Source organism: Mirounga leonina, unplaced genomic scaffold (assembly GCF_011800145.1).
Source record: "Mirounga leonina isolate KUSES-001 unplaced genomic scaffold, KU_Mleo_1.0 Mir_125, whole genome shotgun sequence".
NCBI lineage: Eukaryota > Metazoa > Chordata > Mammalia > Carnivora > Phocidae > Mirounga > Mirounga leonina.
The window spans coordinates 19,036,616-19,063,662 of NW_023270305.1; the positions used below are offsets into that span (position 1 = coordinate 19,036,616).

Here is a 27,047-nt window from a genome sequence, read left to right on the forward strand (position 1 = left end):
TTATTCCTTTTCTCTTAAACTCACACTCCTTTCTCCATACCCGCCTCTCACTGGGGCTGTTGTTAATCCCTTGGAAATTAGATGTCCAAGGGGCGCCTGGGTGCAAGTCGGTTGAGTGGCTGACTCTTGATTTCGGCTCAGGTCTTGATCTCAGGGTTGTTAGATCGAGCCCCACTTTGGGCTCCGCACCCAGCGCAGGGTCTGCTTGAGATTCTCTCCGCCTCCCCCTCTGCCCCTCCCGCTCGTGTTCTCTCTCTCTCTCAAATAAGTAGATAAATCTAAAAAAAAAAAAGAAAGAAATTAGATGTTCAGTTTATAAGCCAAAACCTGTTGTTGTGCCCCCTTGAATGAGAAAAATAGGGAAAATATACTCTGTAACTTGGTAATGCAAACAGTAGATGAGCAGCTAATTGGATAACTAGGACTGTTTTTAATTATTCTGTTTTGTCTTGGACCTGGAGTATTCATGCTGGCAAGGTCCCTTTGGAAAATCAAGCCAGAGCATGGTGTCGTCACACACATAAATGTAAAAAGCACTTAGTGAGCACGTGGCTCATAAGAGAGTGAACAGGACTAGGCACCACCACACAGAAGAAGTCTAGCTGGGGGCGACCTACTGGGGATGGATGAAGTGTTCTGCACTTTTCACCTCTCAGTTGCTGTTCATAGGACAAGAATTTAGACTAGGAGCAAACTGCCTTTCTGCTAGGAGAGGGGAGAGAGAATCATTTCTGCAGGCCTCAAAGATCCTCGTTATAGTTAGTACCATATCTGGGTCTAGAGCTCATTTTCCCCCCTTCATTCTTTGCCAGGAGGGCTTCTTCTAGTTGCTGCTCTGCCAACTGATCATCCCTCTATACTGAGCAGATGTCACATCAGATGAAGGCCAGGCCATACTTGTCACTCATTCTAATTATTAATGCCTTTTGCTCATTCACAAAATCAAGGCATAAATCACAGCCAACAAGGGCACTTTGTTTTGATAATTGCTCTGGCTGGAGGATGAATAGTTTTCCTGAACTGTTTTATCTCCCTTTTCACCAGAGATTGAATTTCACTTTTACTCCTATGGGGGCCATCAGTTGAATTTATCCAACATTTATAGAGTACCTACTGTGTGCTGGGCAATGGTATACCAAAGAGGAGTGAGACAGAACTTAACGTCCAAGGAGCTTATAGCCTGATAGTACAGATGCACACAAATAGAATATTTTAGTAAGATAGAGCAGGTGCTAAGATGGAATTATATACAGATTCCAAATTCTATCTGGCCATCATATTGCGAGCTAAATATTTCTCCCTCTGCTGTCCTTCTCTAAAGCAGTAGTCCACTCAGTTTGTATCTTTTCCAGACATTTTTTTCTGAGATCTCTAGGATCTCCTCCCATAATTCTCCACACTTCCATAAAAAAACTGATGATTGGTTGAAATTAGCTTATGTGGAAAAATTTAACTTTAACTTTGTAATAATCAGAAGTTTGCCCCTTTGACTTCACTTCCTCTAGTCCTCTCGACTCAGTTACATGATCACTTATTCAACAGTTGACAACAGCAGTTCTTCTGTGGGAGGAACTATACACAGTTGACCAATGTGATTATTTACAGAAAATTTTAATGTCCCTAGAAGCTGTTTCTGTTCACTTCTGTCTTTCTAGCAGTGAAACCTCAAGCATCTTACTTTCTAATTGAGTTTTCCAGTAAAGGGAGTTGAGAAAGAACACAAACATTAGTTCAGGGCTTACTGTGTGCCTGACAAAAAGCTAGGGACATTTCACATCTTGTTCTTGTAGGTGACAACAAATGAAGAACAAACTTTCAAGATATTAGTTAACTTTCTCGGAGTCATACATTTTGTCAGCAGAACTAGCATTTGAACTGCTTTTCTGACTAAAGGCACCTAAGTGCTCGCAGGGATGCTGGGCAGGAAAAAGCGCAGTTGATGTCCACTGTAGGGTGGAAGTTTAAAACTCTAAATCTGAAATTGCAATAAGTATTTTGTTTGGCTTCTCTTAAAGAATGGAACAATGTGGGGGTGCCTGGGCAGCTAAGTTGGTTAAGCATCTGCCTTGGGCTCAGGTCGTGATCCCAGGGTCCTGGGATCAAGCCCCAAGTTGGTCTCCCTGATCGGCGGGGAGTCCGCTTCTCCCTCTGCCTCTCACTCGTGCTCTCTCTCTCTCAAATGAATAAATAAATATTAAAAAAAAAAAAAAAGAAACAATGTGGAAACACGACTACCTGGCTGGAGTTCGGCAGTGGCTCCTTCTTTTATGGGCTCACTCCCCAGCCTGCTTCATTCATTCTCAATAATTGGCAAGAATCTCTGGGTGTTTGAGTGTGGGACCCTTCCTCTAAGCAGTGTGGGTTACCAATGCAGTTATCAGCAAGTGGATCATTAGTTCAGCCATAACTGTAGGTTCTACGTAAGCCTCTGCTGACGTCATTTTATTTTTATTTTTTTAATTTTTATTTATTTATTTTTAAAAATATTTTATTTATTTATTTGACAGAGAGAGACACAGCGAGAGAGGGAACACAAGCGGGGGAGTGGGAGAGGGAGAAGCAGGCTTTCCGCCGAGCGGAGAGCCCGACGCGGGGCTCGATCCCAGGACCCTGGGATCATGACCTGAGCCGAAGGCAGACGCTTAACGACTGAGCCACCCAGGCGCCCCTGCTGATGTCATTTTAAACTGAGATTCGCTGTGTGTAATTATTGCCACAAAATTGTATTAAGAATAATAATTAGTTGTGGGGCACCTGGGTGGCTCAGATGGTTAAGCATCTGCCTTCGGCTCAGGTCATGATCCCAGGGTCTTGGGATCGAGTCCCGCGTTGGGCTCCCTGCTCCTTGGGAGCCTGCTTCTCCCTCTGCCTCTGTCTTTCTGGCTGTCATGAATAAATAAATAAAATCTTTAAAAAAAAAAAAAGAATAATAATTAGTTGTTTGCAATTACAGAATAAAACAGATTGTTGTAACAGCCTAGATATGTATGTGTATCTGGGTAGAGGGATAATCTTTGGGGTTTGCAGCTGACAGGATTCTTGCAATCAACCCAGTTTAATTGTAGCCAGTTGCCCATTTAAGTATGCCTTTTTGTGTTTGGGAATGTAGTTTTATTCTTTTTTTTTTTTTTTTTCCAAGTAGGCTCCATGTCCAGTGTGGAGTCCAGCATGGGGCCCGAACTCACAACCCTGAGACCAAGACCTGAGCAGAAATCAAGAGTCAGACACTTAACTGACTGAGCCACTCAGGCACCCTGTTTTATCATTTTTAGTAGATATTTACATGACAAATTTCTTGTACTCTATAAAAACGTGCATCTGTATTTTCCCATAGGGAAGTAGCAACCCATAGCCAGAAATACCAAACCTTTTGCATTCTGTGAAGATTTCTGGCCACCCACATTTTGATATTGCAAAAGGGATATTATAAGCCCTTGTGCTTTATTTATGTTCACTGGGCATATCTTTTATAGTCCTTTATTTGATAATAAATTACATAAATTGAGTGGCTAAGTGGAGGAGGGAGGAGCATATAGAGCATTTTGGAGAGAGTGAAGAAGACGACTGAGGAATGCAGGGTGACTAATTGAAGAAAGGAAATATATTACCTACAAGCTTTGCCCTTGGGAAAGATCATTCTGTTGGCAGGATGAAGAGGTATAAGATCTCAAGGAGAAAGAACTCACTTATCTAACAAAAAAATATGGGATAGGAATTTGAGGAAAGAAGAGGCCAGTACAGACCAAACAAGATCACTGCTCTTGTGTTTCTTAACTTCTTCAGGAAGCTGCCCCATTCTGGCTCTGCAGACCCATGTTCTGGTGAAAAAAATACCCAGAATCAATATTGTTTGGTAACAAGAAGTTGCATACCACCCACTCTCTATGTTCCTTATTCTTGTAAGAGTGTAGATAGATATGAGTTGGTGAAAGAAGTATTTGAAATCCTCAGTACCTTAGCATTTCCAAATGTGAAGGTTTTCCTGATTATTATTTAATCTTTCATTAGTTGTATTTGTCTTCTTTGCAAGGTTGCCAACACTAGGTCTGTGTTGTGTCTTTGGACTCTGGTGATCTTTGTGGTCTATATTACAGTGCAGTTAGAAGTAGAATAAATATTTGTAGAATGGTAGTTTTAGATCATGCAGGTGTTTAAAGGGTATGACTTGATGTTCTGAATCTTAGATCCTGTTTTTTGTATAGGATACCTGTGGAGTATAGTACATCCTTATAATCCTTTTTATTTATTTATTTTTTTAAGATTTTATTTATTTATCCATGAGAGACAGACAGAGAGAGAGAGAGAAAGAGAGAGGGAGGCAGAGGGAGAAGCAGGCTCCCCAACGGGCAGGGAGCCCGATGCGGGACTCGATCCCAAGACTCTGGGATCATGACCTGAGCCAAAGGCAGACGCTTAACCATCTGAGCCACCCAGGCGCCCCAATCCTTTTTATTTCTATAAGGTTGGTAGTAATTTCTCATCTTTCATTTCTGATTTTAGTAATTTCAGTCCAAAGAACCAACTTTTGGTTTGTTTGTTTGTTTCTTTATTTTTTTTTTTAAAGATTTTATTTATTTATTTGAGAGAGAGAGAATGAGAGACAGAGAGCACGAGAGGGAAGAGGGCAGAGGGGGAAGCACACCCCCCGCCAAGCAGGGAGCCCGATGTGGGACTCGATCCCGGGACTCCAGGATCATGACCTGAGCTGAAGGCAGTCGCTTAACCAACTGAGCCACCCAGGCACCCTGTTTCTTTATTTATTTACACTAATCTTTATTATTTCCTTCCTTCTGCTTCTTTGGGTTGGGTTTACTTTTTTTTTTGCTCCTAGTTTCTTATGGTGAAAGATTAGATGATTGCTTCGAGATCTTTTTTCTTTTTCAGAATAGGGATTTACAGCTATAATTTCCCTCTAAACACTGTTTTCACTGTATCCCATAACTTTTGGCATATCATGTTGTTTTCATTTATCTCGAAGTGTTTTAAATTTCGCAGTGATTTCTTTTTTGACCTGTTGGTTATTTAGGGCTGTGTTATTTAATTTCCATGAATTTGTAAATTTCCTAAATATCTTTTTGTTGCTGATTTCTAATTTCATCCCATCGTAGTTGGAGAGCATACTAAGTATGACTTCAGTCCTTTCAAATTCCCAGTTACTTGTTTTACAGACTAACATGTAGAATATCCTGGAGAGTGTTCTATGTGTATTCTGCTGCTGTTGGGTGGAGTGTTCTTTAGATGTCTTTTAGGCTTAGTTGGTTTATAGCATTGTTCAAGTCTTCTATTTCTGTCTTCTGTATAGCTGTTCAATCTGTTATCCAAAGTTGGAAAGTGAAGTCTTCAAATATTATTGATGAATTGTGTATTTCTCCCTTTAGATATGTCAGTTTTTGCTTCATGTAATTTGGGGCTCTGTTGTTATAAATATGTCTTCTTGATGGATTGAATGTTTATCATTAAAATATCCTTTCTTTGTCCTACTAACAATTTTTGTCTTAAGGCAAATTTTGCCTAATATATTTTTTTTTTAAGATTTTATTTATTTATTTGAGAGCAAGCAAGAGAGAAACAGCATGAGAGGGGAGAGGGTCAGAGGGAGAAGCAGGCTCCCTGCCGAGCCGGGAGCCCGATGTGGGACTCGATCCCAGGACCCTGGGATCATGACCTGAGCCGAAGGCAGTCGCCCAACCAACTGAGCCACCCAGGCGCCCAAATTTTGCCTAATATTAATAAAGCCACTCCAGCTCTCTTTTGGTTACTGTGTACATGATGTTCCTTCCTTCCTCCCTTCCTCCCTTTCTCTCTTTCTTTCTTCTTTTTATTTTCAGCCTTTTTGTGTGTCTGAATCTAAAATCTGTCTCTTGTAGACAGCATTTAGTCAGATAATTTTTTTATCCTTTCTGCCAATCTCTGCCTTTGATTGTTGTATTGAATCCTTTTACATTTAATTTAATTACTGATAATGTAGTATGTTGTTAGTCATTTTGTTATTTTCTATATGTCTTATGTCTTTTCTCTTTCCCTATTACAATCTGCCTTCTTTTTGGCTAAATGGATATTTTCTACTGTGTCATTTTAATTCCCTTGTCATTTTCACTTTTTTTTTTTTTTAAAGATTTTATTTATTTGACAGAGAGAGACACAGCGAGAGAGGGAACACAAGCAGGGGGAGTGAGAGAGGGAGAAGCAGGCTTCCCGCCGAGCAGGGAGCTGGATGTGGGGCTCGATCCCAGGACTCTGGGATCATGACCTGAGCTGAAGGCAGACGCTTAATGACTGAGCCACCCAGGCACACCCCCCCCCTTTTTTTTTTTTTGATTTTATTTTTTAAGTAATCTCTACATCCAGTGTGGGGCTTGAACTCACAACCCCAAGGTCAAGGCATGCTCTACTGACTGAGCTAAGCCAGGTACCACTATTTTTTTTTTTTTTTTGAGTTATTTCCTTAGTCCTTGTACTAGGGATCATTTAAAATAGTATGTTTTAAGTGCCTATTAAGCCCATCATCTGGGAATCTTCAGTGAGTTTCTAGTGATCACTCTTTTATTTTTTTCTTATATAATGGCCATACTTTCTTGCTTCTTTGCATATTTTTATAAATTGTTGAAAATTGGACATTTTAAATAATATAATGTGACAACCCTGGAAATCAGGTTGTTATTGCTGTTTGTGATTTTTTTGTTTGTTTGTTTATTGATATTTCTTGATAATTCTGTAAAATCTATATTCTTTGTCCTATGCAGCCACTGAAGTCTCAGGGTGGTTAGCTTAATGGTCACCTAATGATTGGACATAAAATTCCTTGAATGCCTGAATCAACAAGTCTCCCAGTCTTTGCTGATGGGCTGTGTGTGTGTGTGTGTATGTGAGGGCCTGCTTCCAACACTGAGGCAAGCAGTTAACAGCCCTGTCTTAGCTTTCACTGACTGCTGGTGCAAAGCCTCGAGGTCAGCCTGAGGTGAGAGCTTAGGGCCTTCTCGGGTCTCTTCTGAGCATGTGCAGCACCCTATACATGGCGTTCTGGATTCCCATGAATACGTTGGAGCCTTTCAAAGCCCTTATGTATATCTCCCTCCCTTTTTTCACTTTTAAGTTTTTGGTTAGCCTATTGTTTGTCCCACATGTTATTTACTACTTCAGACAGCTGCAAAATTAGCCAGTTGTAATTGTGTTTGACAAAGGCTTTTCACTGGGCAAACTCAGAGGTAGGTTCAATACAGACAGCCTTGCAAGGGGATTCTTCCAGGAAACCACCAGCCAGGTCAGATAATGACAGTTTTTTTGAAATGAGACTTTAGAGGACCTCTAAACCCATTCTGTTCCTTCTGGTGGCTGCCAGGCTGCTAATCACCATGATTGCCTGCTGTTGGTTTTCCTTTTTTTTTTTTTTTTTTAAGATTTTATTTATTTATTTGACCCAGAGAGAGCACAAGTAGGCAGAGTGGCAGGCAGAGGGAGAGGGAGAAGCAAGCTCTCTGCTGAGCAGGGAGCTGGACGTGGGGCTCGATCCCAGGACCCCAGGATCATGACCTGAGCCGAAGGCAGCCGCTTAACCAACTGAGTCACTCAGGCGCCCCAGCCTGCTGTTGGTTTTCAAGGCTACTACAGAGTTGGAGAAAATGAAATAGGAATGGTGCAAGTTAAAATCACACAAAGCTTGTTTTTCTTACCAAGATACCAATTTTTTTTTTTTAATAAACATTCTCTGGATTATTTCAAGTTTTTGGTTAATTTCCAGGAGTATGAAAAAGTTGATTCTAATACCTTCTGCCAGTCTTCTCATTGCTTTTATGGAGTAAGGAGTTTTCAGAGGTTCTTAGGCCACCATTTTTGCTGATGCCCACCTGTGGAATATAGGAAAAGTATGGAACCTGAAATTAAGGTCCCATTTTCCAACTTAGTATTTCTTGGTTTTGGGATGACCAGTTGACCAAGGAATCTAAACTTCTATTTCTTTTTTTTTTTTTTAAGATTTTATTTATTTAACAGAGAGAGACATAGTGAGAGCAGGAACACAAGCAGGGGGAGTGGGAGAGGGAGAAACAGGCTTCCCGCAGAGCGGGAGGCCCGATGTGGGACTCGATCCCAGGACCCCGGGACCATGACCTGAGCCGAAGGCAGACGCTTAACAACTGAGCCACCCAGGCGCCCTAAACTTCTATTTCTTCGTATTAAAAATGGGCATATTAATATCCACCTCTCAGACTTACTATAGGGATTAAGTGAGATAATATATTTAATGCATATTGGATAAAAACTAATCTGTAAATCATTATCAAATGGGAGGACACATAAGGAGTTTAAAAGGCAAAAAATGAAAAAAAATTATATCATTCAGGTTTTGTTGGTGGAAGCAGAGGCACTTTGAGTAGTTTTGGGATGCCATCAAGGGGCTTACTAAAGGAATAAGATGTTATACGAACGTGCGGAGAGCTGGAGAAATGAAGGTGTGGAAGAGGGAGTAGAAGGATCAGGGAAAGAAATCATTTCCCAGTCTGCTTGAAGCACTGGCACAGTGGAGAAGTCAGAACTTACCAGGGCATCTGAGAAGCCGAGTCCTTCCAGCCATTGAAATGGGAGCATAAAGGAGGAATTTGTGGAGAGATCTGTGGAAAGCTGTTGTCTATATGTAGCTCCCAGCCTGGGGGTCCCCAGTGAAACATCTGATGGTGGTCCCGGGGCTGCTTTTGGTTGGCAGGGTCCACAATCAGAAGCATAAGCTGGATACGTAGAGCAAAGGACAAGCTGGAATCTGCAGGACATCTCTGCGTCTTGTGTGACACCATACTTAACCACGGCCACCTTCCAAGAGTAAAGGCTGTTGCTTTACTTCTGCCTTTCAGATCCCCAACAAATTCCCCCCTGACCAACTGTAATGCAAAATCTGAAGGGAAAGGGATTTTTGGAAACATAGTTTCCCCCTGAGGCAAGTTGACATAGCGGTACATATGACTTACTAGGCCTGCCATGGGATCTACTGACTCCCATAAACCCACTGACTCATCATGGTGATGTTCTGGGTCCCAGAGGAATAGCATTAACTAAGAACTTACCAACCCTGAAAAGACAGTTATTTCTTTTCCCCCAGGAAAGAATTACCTGGCAATGTTAAAGTTATGTTATAGTGGGGTCCTTCCTCACCAGTATGGGCTTGCCTCTTCCTTCTTTTCTCCCTCCCTCCCTCCCTTCTTTCCTTCCTAATTTTTTTTAAGAGGCTCTGTCTGACTCTGAAATCACTCAAGGATTTTTATTTCTGTTATTTCTAGGCAGAAGAAATCCTTAGGCAAGAGCTGGAGAAAAAAGAAACGCCGAGTTTGTACTGCTTGCTTGGAGACGTCCTTCGAGACCACTCTTGCTATGACCGGGCCTGGGAGCTGTCCCGCCACCGCAGCGCTCGGGCCCAGCGCTCCAAAGGCCTTCTTCATCTGCGGAACAAGGAGTTCAGAGAATGCGTGGAGTGCTTTGAGCGCTCAGTGAAAATCAATCCCATGCAGGTGAGACAATTCAGAAAGCCCCATCCGCGCCGGGCACTTAGCTCTGCTTTGCTTTGGTTTCTTACTGAATGAGTACCTGCCTGGTGAGCTTCTCTTTGCAAGCTGAGAGCCTCTGCCAATCACTGCTTCTTGCTCGTCATCGAAAGCATTGGCTTTCTCTTAGGCACTTTCTGTTGTGTTTCTGTTATTGACTTTTTTGTTTTATTTTGTTATTTCTTTCCTTTAACTGTCCTTAAGACACATGCAGCTATGACAGTTAGGTTCCGTTTTCAGCAGCTATGTTAGGAGGAAATGAATGGGAGTCTGACTTACAGCCTCTGTAGGACTGGGGCAGGGCGTTGTGGAAATCAATAATGAAAGCAAAGCTCAGGGCACCTGGGTGGCTCAGTTGGTTAAGTGACTGCCTTCGGCTCAGGTCATGATCCTGGAGTCACAGGATCGAGTCCCGCATCGGGCTCCCTGCTTGGCGGGGAGTCTGCTTCTCCCTCCGACCCTCTCCCCTCTCATGTTCTCTCTCTCTCTCATTCTCTCTCTCAAATAAATAAATAAAATCTTTAAAAAAAAAAAAAGAAAGCAAAGCTCATATAAACAGGGTGACATCTAGAATGGATTATTGATCATTTAAGAAAAAGTATATTTACATATACAAAAATATTTTTAAATGTTTAAAAAATTTTTAAGGTTTGAAAACATAATACGAAAAGAGTCTGGATCTTTAAAATACGTGACAAGTCAATCTACAGGAGAGGACCTAATTTTGAGGGGGAAGAAATTGACCTTACTTTGTACTTAATAATAGTTGGTAAAATGATTTTATTCTCAGAAATGGTCATTGTTTTTTTAAGCCATCCTTTCTTTATGACTGCTTTCCTATTTCGCCAGATGCACACATTACTGTCAACCATGGGTCCTGACAGACATGCAGACTGAATTGGTAGAATTCTGGTTAAAATACTAATTTGTAATCAGCTCCTACTGTTTACTGAGCACTTACTGTATGCCAGATACCTTGCTGGGCATTTTGCCAGTATTTGAACTCAAGACAGTCTGACCAGAGAGCCTGTATGCTTTTTTTTTTAGAAATTGTGGTAAAAAGCTCATAACATGAAATTTACCATCTTCATCATTTCTAAGTGTACAGTTCCGTAGCATTAGTTGCATTCCCATTGTTGTGCAACCATCACCATCTGCCATCTCTACACCTTTTTTTATCCCGTAAAACTAAAACTTTGTATGCATTGAATGGTAGCTCCCTATTCTCCCCTTTCTTTAGTCCCTGGCAACCATCCTACTTTCTGTCTCTGTGAATCTGACTACTGTAAGTACCTCAGATGAGTAGAGTATTTGTCTCTTTGTGACTAGCTTATTCCACCAGCAGAATGTCAATGTTGTAGCATGTGTCAGAATTTCCTTCCTTTTTAAGGCTGCATAATATTCCATGGTAATGGATGTACCACCTTTTGTTTATCTGTCCATGGTTGAACACTGGGTTGCTTCTACCTCTTGGCTCTTACGAATAGTGCTGCTATGAACAGGTGTGGGCAGAGATGACCATTTTTGAACTGGGTAGATTTGGGGCATATCTTTTATATTGAAAAAAATTGGAAGTACATCTTTGAGCTAATTGCTTTCTTCACTCTGGGTAATGAATACAGTGAGAACCTTCCAAATCAGCTGGCTGGTAAGAGATCCGGGGAAGAGATTAGCAGCAGAAATTAACAGATGCATTCGGCAGCAAGGATGTTTAAAGTATACTTAGAGTTGGTTTTTATTGACCGCTTGCTCTAAGTCAGTGGTTGTCAGGTGGGGCGGATTCTGCCCTGCAGGGGCATTTGGCGCTTTGGGGGTGGGGGGCGGCTATGGGGGCTACTACTGCCATCTAGTGGGTGGGGTCCAGGGCTGCTGCTACACATCCCATAATGCACAGGAGAGCCCCTAAGGTCAAGAATTATCCAGCCTAAAATGTCAGTAGTGCCAAGATCGACAAACCCTGCACTAATGTGATTATCCCGAGGCTTTTTTTTTTTTTTTTGTCCCAGTAGAAAACAGAACTCAATATTGTGTTGTCAAAATTGTACTTTTACTTTTAGGAAAATTGTATCCTCTCCTTGTTTATCTTAGTACCCCTGCCTAAAATTTGCCTACCCACAGCTGCCCCAAAGGAGTGAAAAACAAACTCCCTCTTAGCCTCCATAGTGTAAGTTAAATCAGTGCCATGTTCATCACGAAAATGGATTACTCTCCCAAGCACACAGTCTCTTCCCAACAGACTGGCATTCACATTTTCCTTGTTTTCTTCCTGCCTCACCGGCTCCTCCTCCTCAGTCTTGGTGGGTTCCTAGGCTTAGTCCTTGGACCTTGTCTCTGTCTATGCTGACTCCTTGGACTTCATCTGCTCCCATAGGTTCGATACTGTCTATACACCAATAACTCCCCCATGTGGGTTTTAGCCCCATTTTCTCCCCTGAACTCTAGTCCCCTGTGTCTTGACTGCTCCCTCAGTCTCCCCATGCGTTACTCCAACTTAATATCTCCAGTGTCTGAGATACTGTTCTCCTCCTCCTAAAGACTTTGGTCCCCATGGTTATCCCCATCCTAAATTACCCTGACTGGCCTTCCTGCCTCTGTCCGTATTCCCATCTGCCTCTTCTCAGTGACCATCCCAGTGGGTCCTTTCAAATGTGAGTCAGGTGTGTCATTCCTCTGCTCCATTCCCTAGTGATAACAGCCCAGATCCCTGAATGGCTGGCTGGGCTTCTCCCAGCCTAGCTCCTCCCATTACCCTCCCCGCCTCACTCACCCCACATTAGCCTCTTTGTTCTTCCCTGAATATTCTAGACACGTTCCTGCCTCAGGGTTTTAGAACTTGCTCTCCCTCTGCCCAGAATGTTCTTCCAGGTATCTGCATACCTCACTCCCTTGTCTCATTCAAGTCGTTGCTCAAATGTCACTTGTTCAGCGGGGCCTTCCACGATCATTCTGTGTAAAATCACAGCCCACTTTCCACCTCTCTCTTATACTCCTTACTTTCTTTCCCTGCTTTTTCTCCAGAGCACTTAGCACCTTCTAATATTTTTACAGTTTACTTTGAAAAAAGAATTCTATTTCTCCTTCCCTAGAATGTAAGTCCTATGAAGGCAGGTATATTTTCCTGGTGCCTGTAACAGTGCCTAGCACCTCCTGGGATTCAATAAATATTTGTTGAGTGAGCAAATACATAATATCTTTAACTAGTTAGTCAATCAGATATACATACTAATTGTCTGCTCTGCACAGAACATCAAAACAGGAGCAGCAGATTGCCAGAGAGGCTGGTTTATACCCTCTGGTACAATCCAGTGAAGCGAACGTGGCGAAGAGTATAAGGCATCAAAGAAATAGCAAGTGAGTTATTTGTGAAGCATTAGTTATATAGCCGTCAAAGAGGTAGTAGAGATAGAATGGTAGATAATGAAGATAGGATGTTGCATTTGGCTTCGGAGGACAGTACTTGAATAGGCCAGGAGGACCGTGGTTGAGGGCATCCCAGGCAGGTGGACAGTATGAGCAAAGCCCTGGAAACAGAAAGAGAAGGTTGTGTGTGTGTGTGCGTGCGCATGTGTGTGTGTGTGTGTTTGTTGGGAACAGAGGAGTTAGCGAATAGGCTAGTTTTGCAGAGTAAAAGGGAATAGGGCAGTTTCATTGGGAAATCTGGACTGGAGCCAGATTATAGACGGTCTTAAATGTGAGGCTAAGCTCTTTGGCTTTTTACTTGACGGACAGGGAGCCATTGAAGGGCTGATTTGTGTTTGGCTTTGTTCTGAATGAAGGAATGTGGTTTGCATGGAGGTAATTTAGGCTTATTGTCCTGGCAACATTGTGGCCGTGTGAGATACTAGATGTGGGCAGGTTTGGGAGGCCAGCACTAGTCTAGCGTGACAGTTACTGGTATGGCAGGGGCAAGAGGAAAACGGGATGGATTTGAGGGAATCTGCAAGGGAGGACTTGACAGGGCTTGATGGTCTCATTATATAATTTTGAATTAATTACTTAGCAAGACAAAGCAATGACAGTTGCTCAAAGCAACATCACAATACAAACAGATGTGATGCGAGGGTATTTTGTAGTTTGTCATATGGATCCAGTTGAGGCAGGCTGTGAGCCATGCCCAAGTATGCAGCCATTCGATGCTGCAGTTGTACCGAACTACTACAAGATGCACACTTGGACTCTGTAGGCATGAGAACCCGGGATCTGAGTTTGAACTCTCTCTGGAGAAGGAGAGCTCCTACATGCTGCCATCTCCGTTAAGTTCCGGAATAGAAGGAAAATAGAAGAACGGAATTTAATAGAAAAAGGAATTTAAAGAAATGTATTCTCTTCTTTCAGACATTTCCGAACAGTTAGGTTTAATCACAAAACTTAGGCAAAATGACAGTGATACTTGAATGGCTTTTGTGCATTGCAATGATTTTCTGAAACCACATTGGTATAAAAACAGGAGTGTTTGGTTTTATACAGGGAGGGTCTGCAAAACCAAATGCGCTGTCTGCGGTACATTTGTTAGAGAACCAGAAGATGTGTGTACCATTTCCATGTGTGCTTTCGAGATGCCGGCTGTTGTCCACTCATTCCTACCTGTTTCATTTTCCCAAGAAACTTCTGAAACAACTAAAATTCATCCTTAGACTTGAGTTTGTGGGCTGTTGGAAGCTGAAGAAAGTGGGAGGAAATGGTAGCCAAACCTCCCAAGCAGGGTCTCACAGTGTCAGGACCAGAAGTAAAACAGAAATCCTTATGTCTACTTACTATTCCCATTGTCCCCTACTTATGTAAAAAATAAAACAAGGAAATTGCTCCGATATCAAACCAGTATGTGTAGCTCTGAAAAAGGAAAATATCACTTCCTATTATTTTTTCCACCCTCTCCCAGTACACACACTATATTCCTTTTCTTTTGTCAGTCCCTCCCCAGCACGCACCCCGCTATACCCCATTTATTTTCCTGAACTCTCCTCCTTATTGAACTGGTCACCCACCTTTGTAAGGTTATATGATGTTACTGCAGTGATTATGTTCAGTGATTATATGCGCAGGTGGAAGGGCTATCTACAGTCAGGAGGAGGTGGGTGGTCACCACGACTGACCGGGTCAGGGAAGGCTGTGCTGGAGATGGTGCAGGGCTTAGCTCAAGTGTGCCCGAAATGGGGGAAGGTGGGTAGATGTTCAGAAGGGGAACTGGCTTCCCAGGGAGAAGAGCGTGACGAAAGCCATGAATTTGAGTGTTCGTTCAACATAAATGGTTTATGTTTGTTATTCTGGTAACCCATCCCATTTAGCATTTGTCCCAAGATTTTTCATTTTTAAATGAAGTATTGTTCTCTGTGACAATAGTTGTACTTCAAAAAATATACCCTTAAAAAATGATAGGCAAGCATGCTTCCCATGGGTATACAAGAGAGGGAATATAGTAGAGTGTTTAAGGTTCTGTAGCCCTACAACCCGGGCTTGAGTACCAGTTACACCATAACTGCTGGAGTGCCTTTAGGCAAGTGGCTTAATAGTCTCTAAACCTCAGTTTCCTCACCTGAAAAATGGAGGAAATAATAGGACCTACCTCGTAGGGTTGATGTGAGGATTAAATAAGACAGTTAATACAAAATGCACATTGCCTGACACATAGTGAGTTATCAAGAATTGTTACAGTGGTGCCTGCCTTGCTCAGTCGGAAGAGTATGTGACTCTTGATCTCGGGGTTGTAAGTTTGAGCCCCAAGTTGGGTGTAGAGATTACTTAAAAATAAAATTTTTAAGAGCGAAAAAAAAATAAATGAAGTATTATTAATTGTTGCATAAAAAGCAGTTGGAGTGGGTTTTCACGGACATCCACTTTGTACTTCCATCTTCCGCCATAGTCTCATCTATATTATATTTAAAGCCTGTGCAGTGGACAGAGCTCCCACGTACAGTGCTAAAATCTGAACAATGACCAGTAACAGCCTATTTCTTTTTTTCCAACCCTTTGCTGATACAACTTGCTTACGTTACCCTTTCAAGGACAGCGTGCAGGATGCTTGCTGATATAACCTACTGTGCTTGCTCAGAGGTGCTGAGAACAGTCACCTCCTTCAGGTCCTGGGTGTTGGTAGGTGAAATACTGGAACCAGTGTCTTTATAAGCCCCCTGGCATATATCAGACATTTGTGCCAAGCTGTGGCCCGCACGAGGCATGACGTTACCTGACTACCAGTTGGCAGGATTAGTGGGAAATATGGGGAATCATAGGCTAGATGTATGGGGAGCAGAGCAGAGCAGACCTAAATAAAGCATGTGGGGAACAGTCTGAATTCTCTTGCTACAGTGGTTTGATCACTTATTGTATGGCCTACATGTACCACTATTTTTATATAATGTGGCTTGGTAACTTTTTGTATAGTTTATAATAAACCCTTTGGCAGCATTCATTTTCAAAAAGCAAACAAACCAAAAAAGTGTGTTTTTAGAGGACAGTAAGGAACTCAATTCTCATTTGTCAAGAGAGCTAATGAACTTGCACAAAATGTAGTTAACATTTACCCTCCACCTCACGGGCCATGGTGATGACACTGACTATGTGAAAACCAGAAGACCTGTCTGTTGAAGAAACGTTAGCATTTATGTCAAAAGTTAGTACTTTTTGTTTTTTTAAAGAAGTCATGTCCAAAGATGACGATTTAATATGCGGCTATAGGAGATGCGTTTTCATGTCATTCTATGAGGCTTGACTTTTTATCTAGAGCAAATGAAAATGAGTACAAATCGTTTACAGGATTGGTCCATACCATATTTTCTTGTATGTGTATGAAAAGTTGAGATCATAGGTGTTAATGTGCTAGCTTGTTTAACAGAACTAGTTCAGTACCAGTTGAATTTACCAGTGCAGTATCAGTGACATTAGATGCTTCCAATGGAAAATTTGTTAATTCTGTTCTCATAATGGTTTAATTTTTTTCACCCAGTTAATGGATTCAAAATAAAATTTTAGGAAATTAATTCTCTTAAAGGTGAAACATCTGACATTATTCTGAATGCTGTTATAAGTTAACAAGTTAAACATAACAGATAAAAGTATTATTTTTTTAGTGGTGATAATAAGGATATAAATTTTGGTAAAATAAGGCAACATGGTAAAAAGAATGCTTTTTCCGAATTAAGAAAACCTGTGGAGCATGAATGTACTTGGATTTGGTTGTAGTGGTAGACATATTATGGTAGTGGTAGACAGGCTTCTACTAATGGATATAAAAACTGGCTCTTGTCATTTACAAATATTTTCATATACACTGTTTGGATAATTGAATTATAAGATTCTTGTGACATGTCTGATGTTGAATTAAAATTTGTATAGTGTGGCAGTATATACTTTTCTGTTTCTGCCCATCATCAAGTGGGCTTTAAAAATGTTTGAGGTTTTGAAGAATTATTTTATAAATCAATTTTAAGTGTCCTACAATGATATGAACTTTTTAAGAAAAAGAGTCTTTTGCATTTTGGCTGCATTGTGTTCATAATCAGTTGGAAATCTTTTATTTTTATGTACTCAATTAATGGAGTTCCAAAAAAACTTCAGCTTTTTAAAAAAAAGTTTTTAGCAAATTGTAATTATTGAAGACAACACTTTCATACAGGGAGACATTGAAATTTTCCATAAAAAGGAATAATGAGAGCTCAAATGATAGACAGGATTTAATTTTAAAATGTAAAATTAACTTTTGAATATCTTTCTGTATTAGTCTGCTAGGGCTGCCATAACAAAATGCTACAGACTCAGTGGTTTAAATGACAAATTTAGTTTCTCACAATTCCAGGAGGTAACAGTCCAAGATCAGGGTGCCTTCAGGGTTGGTTTCTGGTGAGGTCACTCTTCCTGGCGTTTGGATGACAGGGCTTTTCCTCTGTGTGCCTACAGTTCTCTTCTTATAAGGACACCACCAGTCCTATCAGATTAGGGCCCCACCCCTATGACCTCATTTCATTTTCATTATTTCCTTAAAGGTCCTATCTTCAAGCATAGTCACACTGGGGGTTGAGTTTCAACATTTGAATTTTAGGGGTTTAATTTAGTTTATAACATCCACTTAGGAGGAGTCTTTTCTTTGTAACCTTTTATTAAGCAAATTTCAATTTCATAAAATATACAATAGCAGAGAGACTACTATAATGAGCCCCTTCCCACATGCGTCAACCAGCTTCAACAGTTACTAATGCATGGCTGATCTTATTTCATCAATATTTCCCTGACTCTACCCCATATTATTTTGAAACAAATCCAATATATCAAATCATTTAATTTTTAAAATGTTTGAGTATGTATCTCTGAAGAAATGACTTTAAAAAGTAACCATAATGGGGTGCCTGGGTGGCTCAGTCGGTTAAGCATCTGCCTTCAGATTAGGTCATGATCTCAGGGTCCTGGGATCGAGCCCCACATTGGGCTCCCTGCTCAATGGGGAGTCTGCTTCTCCCTCTCCCTCTGCCCCTCCCCTCTGCTCGTGCTCTCTCTCTCTCTCTCTCAAATAAATAAATTAAAAATCTTTAAAAAACAGTAATCATGATACCATTGTACTTAAAACATCAGTAATAATTTGTAGGAAACTTTTTTTTTTAAGAGGGGTCGGGGGGAAGGGCAGAGGGAGAGAGAGAGAATCCCAAGCAGACTCCACGCTCACACGGAGCCCGATGCCAGACTTGATCTCATTACCTGAGCCGAAATCAAGAATCGGACACTTAACCAACTGAGCCACCCAGGTGCCCCTGCAGAAAACTTGTTTTGAGCTTCTGATTTTAATTGAATAAATTTATATTTTATACTAGAATTAGGCCTATTAGTAGTCTCTAAATCCTGGTGAAACTTACAAAGAATTATAAATAGAGACAACTTATTTGATGAATTTTGTCTCACTAAAAATATTTGTTCAGGGCACATGGATGGCTCAGTTGGTTAAGCATCTGACTCTTGATCTCAGCTCAAGGTCCTACTTAAAAAAAAAATTGGGTCCTACTTAAAAAAAACTGGGTCACCCAGGTGGCCCATTCGTCTAGGCATCTGCCTTCGGCTCAGGTCATGATCCCAGGGTCCTGGGACTGAGTCCTGCATCAGGGTCCTTGCTCAGTGTGGAGCCTGCTTCTCCCTCTGCCTGCCCCTCCCATGCTTGTGCTCTCTCTCTCTTTCTGTCAATAAATAAATAAAATCAATTTAAAAAAAAGAACCACAAAACTTCCCTTCACTTTCAAAAATGTTGCAGTTTGAACAATATATTACATGCCTTCCTAAGTTAGCATTATCGAGAACCTACCCTGTACAGACACGGATGTGGGAATGAATTTGGCTGTGTCATTCTGTCAGCAGAGAGCAGAGAGTTTCCACCAGGGAGTGATATGGGTAGAGCTGTCTGTGAAGGGACCTACATGCCTTTCTTCAGGATTATCCAACCCTGTAGATGTGGATGTCTCTTGTGGTTTTGAATAAAAGAGTGATATGACAAAAATGGTATTATAGGAAGTTTAAATAAGGAATGAATGTTATGGATGAGTAGGCAGTGGCTTTAGCAGCGAGGGTGGAAAGATAGAACAGGTTGAAGCCTCATTACAAGGGGAAATCTTCTGAGACTTAATCATTTGGACTGGCAGGATAGAGGGAGAGCTTGGAATCCGAGAGGTTGCCAGTTTTCTCAGTTGTTTGGTGAAAAAGGAAGATGTCCCTGTTGATAAAACATAAATAATTCAAGAAGAAGGGAAAATATCTTTTACAGGAGGAGGTGATGTGATTTTGGATATTGAATATGAAGGCATGTCACTATATCTAAGCAGAGAGGGCCGATCGCCCATTGGACGTAAGAGCCTGACAGTAGGAAGGCTAGAATTGAGCTTGCAGATTTGGGGCTTTTTTGTGGAAGTAAGATGAAGCCATGCAAGTGAATGAATTCTTGACACAAAATCTTGGAAGAGAACACTGAGCAAAATCCTGACAGGTAGAAGAAATAGCACCAGTGAAAAAAATTTCAAACAAAATACCCCAGAGTCTCGGTCAGAAGGGTAGGGATTCATGGAAACTAAAGGAACAACAGTATTAGTGAGTAATTTCACATGTGGTGGTGAAGTCCAGAGAGGGCCAAGAAGAGGTCACTGGATTTGGAGCTCACGAATGACTTTCAGAACCAGCTTCAGAAGGTTTAGAGTGGGTGGCATGTGAGAACAAGGATATGGCATCTGTAGACTGTTCATATTGGGAGCATGTCAGAGAGACGAGATTCAAAATGTCATGTACAAGGGGCGGAAGAGGCAGGTAAATCTTTGCAAGATACTGGAGACCATGGTTGAGGGCAGTGGATAAAGGAGAAAGTGAATCCAGCGGATGGAGGAGAGATTGAATGTTATATAGAGAGGGAAAGATAATTAGGGAAGATCATTCTAGGGAAGAGTGAAATGAGAAGAGATGAAGGTGTTAGCTCTGGAAAAGGAATAATATTTCTAATGAGACTGGAAAGAAGATGAGAGCATTACTATTATAATAGCAATTTCTATTTATTAACTATCTTCTATAGTCTAAGCTAGAATGTAAGTGTAAACCATTTTGAGGTATTGAGGGGGCTATGGAAGAATTGTGTTAAGACATGGCCTCTTGCCCTCCTGTGGTTTCTATGGGCTAAATGAGGAGAGGAGGCAGAAATAACTTTGTATGTGGCCAGGGAGTACAGTAAATAGACAGCATGCTTTGGATGCCTAGTGATGGCAGTATGAATGAGGATGTGAACGGTCCGTAAAGGCCTGATGTGGATGTTCTGAACTAGGAAGAATGGTTGGGATTTGGATGGGAGGCAAAAGTTGGGAAAACATGTTTCAGGAAAGGAGACTAGCAGATGCAAAAACCAACCATATAGCCACAAAGATTTCTTGATAACTATTGGTTTCCACTGTTCATTTTTTATTTAGTTATAATAATAATAGTAGCAGCTCACATTGAGTATTTACTAGGTGCCAGTCTAAGCATTTTGCATATATTTTTAATCCTCACCACAATCGTTGAGGTACTTACTGTTTTACCCTCATTTTACAGATAAGGAAGCAGAAGGTTAAGTAATTTGTACCAGTTCCCGAAGCTTATGATGGGGGAGCTGGGATTTGAACCTGGACTTTCAGGTTCCAGAGTTTTTACTCTTAACCTCTTCCTTCTTGCCTCTAGAGGACATTGTCTTATATTCAGAAGTAATGGTGGATTTGGTTGAGGTCTAGTTAGAAGTTATGAGGGGTGCCCGCGTGGCTCAGTAAGTTAAGCATCCGACTCTTGGTTTTGGCTCAGGTCATGGTCTCAGGGTCATGAGATTGAGCCCCTCATTGGTCCTACGCTCAGCGTAGAATCTGCTTGAGATTCTCTCTCTCCCTCTGACCCGCCCCCGTTCACGTTCTCTCTCCCTCTCTCTAAAATTAAATAAATAAAAACTCAAATTTAAATAAATAAATAAAATCTTAAAAAAGAAGTTATAGAAAGTTTTGAACACAAAACTGTCATACTTGAATTTTTTTCTTCCTTGAATGAAGAACCACTGGGGTTTTCATCAGGAGCAAAGAGAAGTTATAACTTGGGTATTTTCGAATGATCGAGCACATGACAGCAAGTGACTCTGCAGGACTGGGGAATTTTAGAGGATCTGAGGCAGCCCTTCCCAGCCCATTCTGTACGGAAGACCACACTTCTGTGACACAATACTCTGATAGAATTGTTAATTATCTTCGGAACTTGTGCTCCTTCTTGATCTGTAGCGGTTAATTTACGATGTCATCGTAGTTTTTGAAAGAAGAAAGTGGTTTTTTTGGAAATGGAGTTAAAGAGTTTCTGTTGTGAACTGGTATTAGCTGTGGTGGAAAGACTCGTGGAATTGGAGCTTACATTCCGACGGAGAAGACAGAATGAACATATGTGAATAATATGTAGAGAAAAAAGAGATGCTTTTCCTTTTTTTCTTCCTCTCTCATATTGGTAAGCAATAAAAAATGAAACTCTTAGAGTCTCCCTTGCATAACTGCCAGGAAACACAAGCACGGCAGTTAACATCTGGGCTGTAGCTGTGACTCCAGGATGGTGGGGAGGGCAGAAGACTTGCTGCCCCGAACCTGATTCCGAATCCTAGAGGCTGCAAGGAACATAATGTAGGTCAGTCACCTCATCTTTCTTTTTTTCTTTTAAAGATTTTATTTATTTATTTGAGAGAGAGAGACACAGCGAGAGAGGGAACACAAGCAGGGGGAGTGGGAGAGGGAGAAGCAGGCTCCCCGCCGAACAGGGAGCCCGATGCGGGACTCGATCCCGGGACTCCAGGATCATGACCTGAGCCGAAGGCCGTTGCTTAACCAACTGAGCCACCCAGGCGCCCACCTCATCTTTCTGAGCTTCAATTTCCGTATTTGTAAAGTGGAGATTATAATACCTGTCTCAGCATGCTGCTGGGGACATTAGAGCCGATATGTGCACAGTGTCTAGATGTTTCCAGGTCCATAGTCAGTTCTCAGTCATAGATGGTACACCGTGGGCTTTATCTCCCTTCCCTGTTGCCGTGCGGTAATAATGGTGGAAGGAAATCATCGTTTCCCATTATCTGTAGCCTAGAAATAGGGAGATACATTCAGCAGGAGAGTCTCACATGCAGATGGCATGTGAATGCTTGTACGACCTCACATTGTGTATTCTCTGGAAAGAGTGGGCAAAGGTAAGAACCAGTGGTAACCAAATCGAGGAAAAGAGGAAGAGGAGGGCATTAAACAATTAATAGCCTGTCTAGTAAAAGAGAAAAAGTCTGTGTAAAGTTTAATTGCTCCTGTAGTTTAAACAAGACACTGTAATAGAGGACACTCTTCCTTCAGAGAGAGAAGCTGGCAGCTGAGGGCTTTTGTTTCCTTAGGGAGGAGAACTGTGTGTTCAGTAAATGAGAAATTTGGTTATGAAAGAATTTTGAAAGAATATGAGCCCCAAGCATCACTTCAGGAAAAGCTGTTACCAAAGACCATTGGTATCGCTCTTGGATTTGTCTTGGGTCATTTCCTGTTTAAGGAAGCCACATTCAACAACTTATCTGCGTTTGGGGTCATGGGAATGAGTCAGGGATGTGAGAAGAGGGGATGGAGAGTGCAATGTGGCCTTTAGGATTCCTTCTAATGTGTTGAACGTTATACGTGATATCAGAACAATTCAGACAGATATCTTGTTTCAGAGGCAAATTAGCAAAAGTGTGAAGCTGCTGATCATTCATTCTGCAGAAACTTTGAGGAGGAAGGAAATTTGAGTAGTAGTAGACTCATCATTTAAGAAAGAAAATTGTAATATATAAGCAAATGGTACCTCTTGCAGATGTGCTTTAAGACTTGTAAAAATTAACTTTTTAATTGTAAAAATAACCCATGCCCATTGCCTAGTGGTGCTTAGTGTATGTTAGCCTTCAGAGTAGCAAACTGTTTAATTTTTTTTAAATGGCTTAATTTCTATTTTAATTATTGAGGTTAATACATATTGTGCTTTCTATCTTCATCACACCTGTTGCACACGAGGAACCAGGAACCGTCGTGTGGCTTCAGGCAAATTACTTCCTTTCTATGCCTTGTTTTCCTCTCTGCCTCTTTTGAATCGATTTCTAATTCTAAGGCTTCTCTGAATGGATTCCCTCCTAGCTCCTCAAACCTGTGGCCTTCTCCTTTGTATCATCAGGGTGCTTACTTTGCCACTAGATGGCACTAATGTACCTTTGAACCCAGTCACCTCTGGGTTTTCAGAATCTTGGGTGTGAAGAAGCCTTGGAATTTTTGCTTGATCAAATCCCCATTTAACAATTGGGTGACTGAGACTCAGAGGTTAAGTTACTCAGAGTCTCTTGAATCCCACTCACCCGTCTTCCCCTCTATTCCACTGTTTCTGTAGGGGGCTTTGTGAGGGAAACTCAGAGAGAAACTTCTCAACCATTCTTGTTCTTTGTTAATTATTTTAAAAATATTTTTAGGGGCGCCTGGGTGGCTCAGTTGGTTAAGCGACTGCCTTCAGCTCAGGTCATGATCCCAGGGTCCTGGGATCGAGTCCCGCATCAGGCTCCCTGCTCTGCGGGGAGCCTGCTTCTCCCTCTCCCACTCCCCCTGCTTGTGTTCCCTCTCTCGCTGTGTCTCTCTCTGTCAAATAAATAAATAAAATCTTTAAAAAATATATATATTTTTAAACCATTCTTTAAGTTCATATACCATCACATTCAAAATAAGTAGTTGGCTTCCTTTTGTGTTTCTGTATTGGCTCCCTCAGAGAAAAAAGCTAGACTGTCAGCTTCTAAAAATCATTGCCCTACCAGTAACTAGCCTGCCTTTACAGTTTGCCCTGGAATGAGCCCTACAGGTATCTCAGCCAGCCTCTCTGTCAGACGATCATCTTTCTCCATTCTTGCCCAGGCCCTTTAATAAGAGGTTTGCCTTTCAGCTCGTCCCTCCAACTAAATATGGTTGTCCATTCTTGTGCTTCATCTGTGTCCACTTTCCTAACTGAGAGAGCTTGGGGGGGGGGGGGGTAGATACGCTCCAGTTCTTAAAAAATTGATCTCCTGGGTTTTCCCAGCCCATGTTGACTGTGTTCTTTTATTCCTCTCTCGCTGTATTGGTGGCAAGGATGGTATTGCCATAAATCTTGGCTGTATGTGGGCAGAGTGGTACAGTGGGAGGCATTGTGGCATGTGGAGAAATCGTGGGCTCTGCAGTCCCATTGCCTAGGTCAGGTTTCTCCTCTATCGCTGATGTCCTCTGTGACCCCTCATCATCTCTCTGATGAGGGTGATATTTACTACCTTGCGAGGCTCTTGTGAGGAAGAAATGAGGTAATGTGTGGAAAGCTCCTGGTATCCATTCTTGGCATACATAGTCCATGCTCGTTAAGTGCTCACATTCTGACTGCTGTTGTATATAGTGGAATAGGAGAGACTAGAGCACATGAAAGGTAGGAGCCTAAGGGAGGGTCTCAGCCAGAGGAGCTAGATTTTTTTTAAGATTTTATTTTTAAGTGATCTCTATACCCAACGTGGGGCTCAAAGTCACAACCCCAAGATTAAGAGTCGCACGCTCCACTGACCGAGTTAGCCACATGTCCCAAGGAGCTAGATCTTTACTGAAGAAAGAAGGGAGGGAGGGATGCAAGGTATGCTGGGGTCGATGTCAATGTTCTGGAGAAACAGTGTAGAACTGTGCTGCCCAGTAAGGTGGCCGCTAACCAGTATGGCAGTTGAACACACGTGAAATGTGGCTGAAGTCAAAATTGAGATGTGCCGTAAGTGCAGGCTACATAGCAGATTTCAAAGACTTGGTATGAAAGCAATAAATATAAAATATTTCAATAATTCTGTATACTGATAGCATGTTCCAATGAGACTGTCTGGATTTGTAGAGTTAAATAAAATGTCACTAAAATTAATTTCACCTGTCCCTTTTTACTTTTTAAATGTGGCTTCTAGAAAATGTAATGAGGCTAACATTATATCCCCACGTTGACTGGAAGGTAGAGGTCTTTGGTATTCAAGCATATACAATTTTAATTTGGGGAATCATCTGAGAAGTTTTTCTGAGGCTTTTGATTTTTTCTTTTATGGTGTTCTGTTCTTAAGAGCATGACCTGAATCAAGACGCTGGTCACTATTGGTAGTAATAGTTTAGGTAATAGTTTAAAATGAGAAAAGTAAGAGGTACCAAATGTTCTCCTTAGTCCTCCAAATTCTGAGGACCTCAACGGAAAAGCAAGGTATGAATGCATTATTTATGGCTTAGTGGGTCAGTTACAAGCAATTAGAAGATCTTAGAGTTTGTTTTTTTAAAAGCCATTTCATGGGGCGCCTGGGTGGCTCAGTCGTTGGGCGTCTGCCTTCAGCTCAGGTCATGATCCCAGGATCCTGGGATCGAGCCCCACATCGGGCTCCATGCTCGGCGGGAAGCCTGCTTCTCCCTCTCCCACTCCCCCTGCTTGTGTTCCCTCTCTCGCTGTGTCTCTCTCTGTCAAATAAATAAAATCTTCAAAATAAATAAATAAATAAAAAGCCATTTCATGATTTCAAATAGGGTGTGTGCAAAAGTCATCTCCTATGTAATTAAATCTTATCAACAGATGGAATCCACTAGCAGTTAACGTTCCTAGAATTTTCCTTCAGATGCAAATTATTAAAACAACAACACAAATGACCAAGAGTAAAAAAAAGAGAGAGAGAACCATAATACTATATATCAAATTAAGTCATCTGCCTGATTTCCATTAAATTTATTTTCGTTTTAAGACACTGGTTACAAAACATTGACTTGTTTCAAAACCTTAAAGGTAAATAGTAATCTCATCACCTGCTTGTTTTAGAGCTATGAGTAATTGCTAATTTTAGACATTTGTAACCTTTGTCTTTACAGGTGGATTGAAAAATAAAGCTCGCTATTTACATCTTGAATTTACACTTGCTTTTTCTTTTTTTTAATAACAACACATGTGAAGTAGTTTTGTGGGAAGTTGGTTTGCAGAGAGTAAGCACGACACATGCATTTTAAGAACTTTGAGGGCAGTTGTCATTGTTCTTGCTTTAGTCCCAGGATGAGGTATCCCTCCTTCTAAGTAAACGTGTGATCACAGTTCATTGGATATAAGATGCCATCAGTTGTAACAGGCACATTTATTTTAAGTGCCACCTTGTATAAAAAATAAAATGCCTCCAATAAACTCTGGCAAGCGGTCAGATCTATTTCTGAGATGTTAAATGGTGAAAAAAAATGTGTACCTTGTATCTGATGAAATATGACACACAGATGTTGAAACTTGCACCTTGGTTAGAAGTTAGAGAACTTGGGTCGCCTGGGTGGCTCAGTCTTTAAGCGTCTGCCTTCCGCTCAGGTCATGATCCCAGGGTCCTGGGATCGAGTCCCGCATCAGGCTCCCTGCTCTGCGGGGAGCCTGCTTCTCCCTCTCCCACTCCCCCTGCTTGGGTTCCCTCTCTCAGTGTGTCTCTCTCTGTCGAATAAATAAAATCTTCAAAAAAAAAAAAAAAGAGAGAACTTGTTTTATATATCGTTTATAGGTTAGCATCAGACTTTAGGCCAGCTCAGAATGTATCATCAGTGAGTGTGGTTTGGTCTCTCAATTCTGTAAATAATTGACAGAAGGAAGATGTAATGAGGTCATTTTTCAGTTGCTGGTAGTCCCTTGATTCAAAAAAGTGAACTTCTAACTTTGCTTCAACCTGATTATCTCTAGCATCTCCCCCCTCCCCCCAAACACACACCCAGCCCCTTTTCAGCAGGTACCTACCCCTCTAACAAAATCTGTTCTCCATAAAGGCTCCTGATAGCAGTTATTTATAGCCTCTTGTGAATTCAAGGCAAAGTGTTAAATTGCCCAAGGATGTTTGCTTTCTAAGCCTTATCTCTAATTATCGGCTAAAAATCTTTATCTGCTTAAAAACCATTCAGGCCTCAACTAGCCATATGGATCAAGTTTTGTGGAAATGGCTGGGGGAGGAGGGTGCCTGGGCCGCTTCCTGCGCTGCCTCTGTGG

At 41.5% G+C, this 27,047-nt stretch overlaps 1 protein-coding gene across 5 annotated transcripts in view; it reads left to right on the forward strand.

Moving 5' to 3' along the window:
• Positions 1-27,047, forward strand: part of TTC27 (tetratricopeptide repeat domain 27) — a 167,943-nt gene that overhangs the window by 106,253 nt on the left and 34,643 nt on the right. For all 5 annotated transcript variants that reach the window (XM_035000887.1, XM_035000884.1, XM_035000888.1 and 2 more), the window contains one exon: positions 9,267-9,494. In XM_035000887.1, coding sequence (XP_034856778.1) covers positions 9,267-9,494 — 228 coding nt within the window. The remainder of the gene's footprint in view (positions 1-9,266; positions 9,495-27,047) is intronic.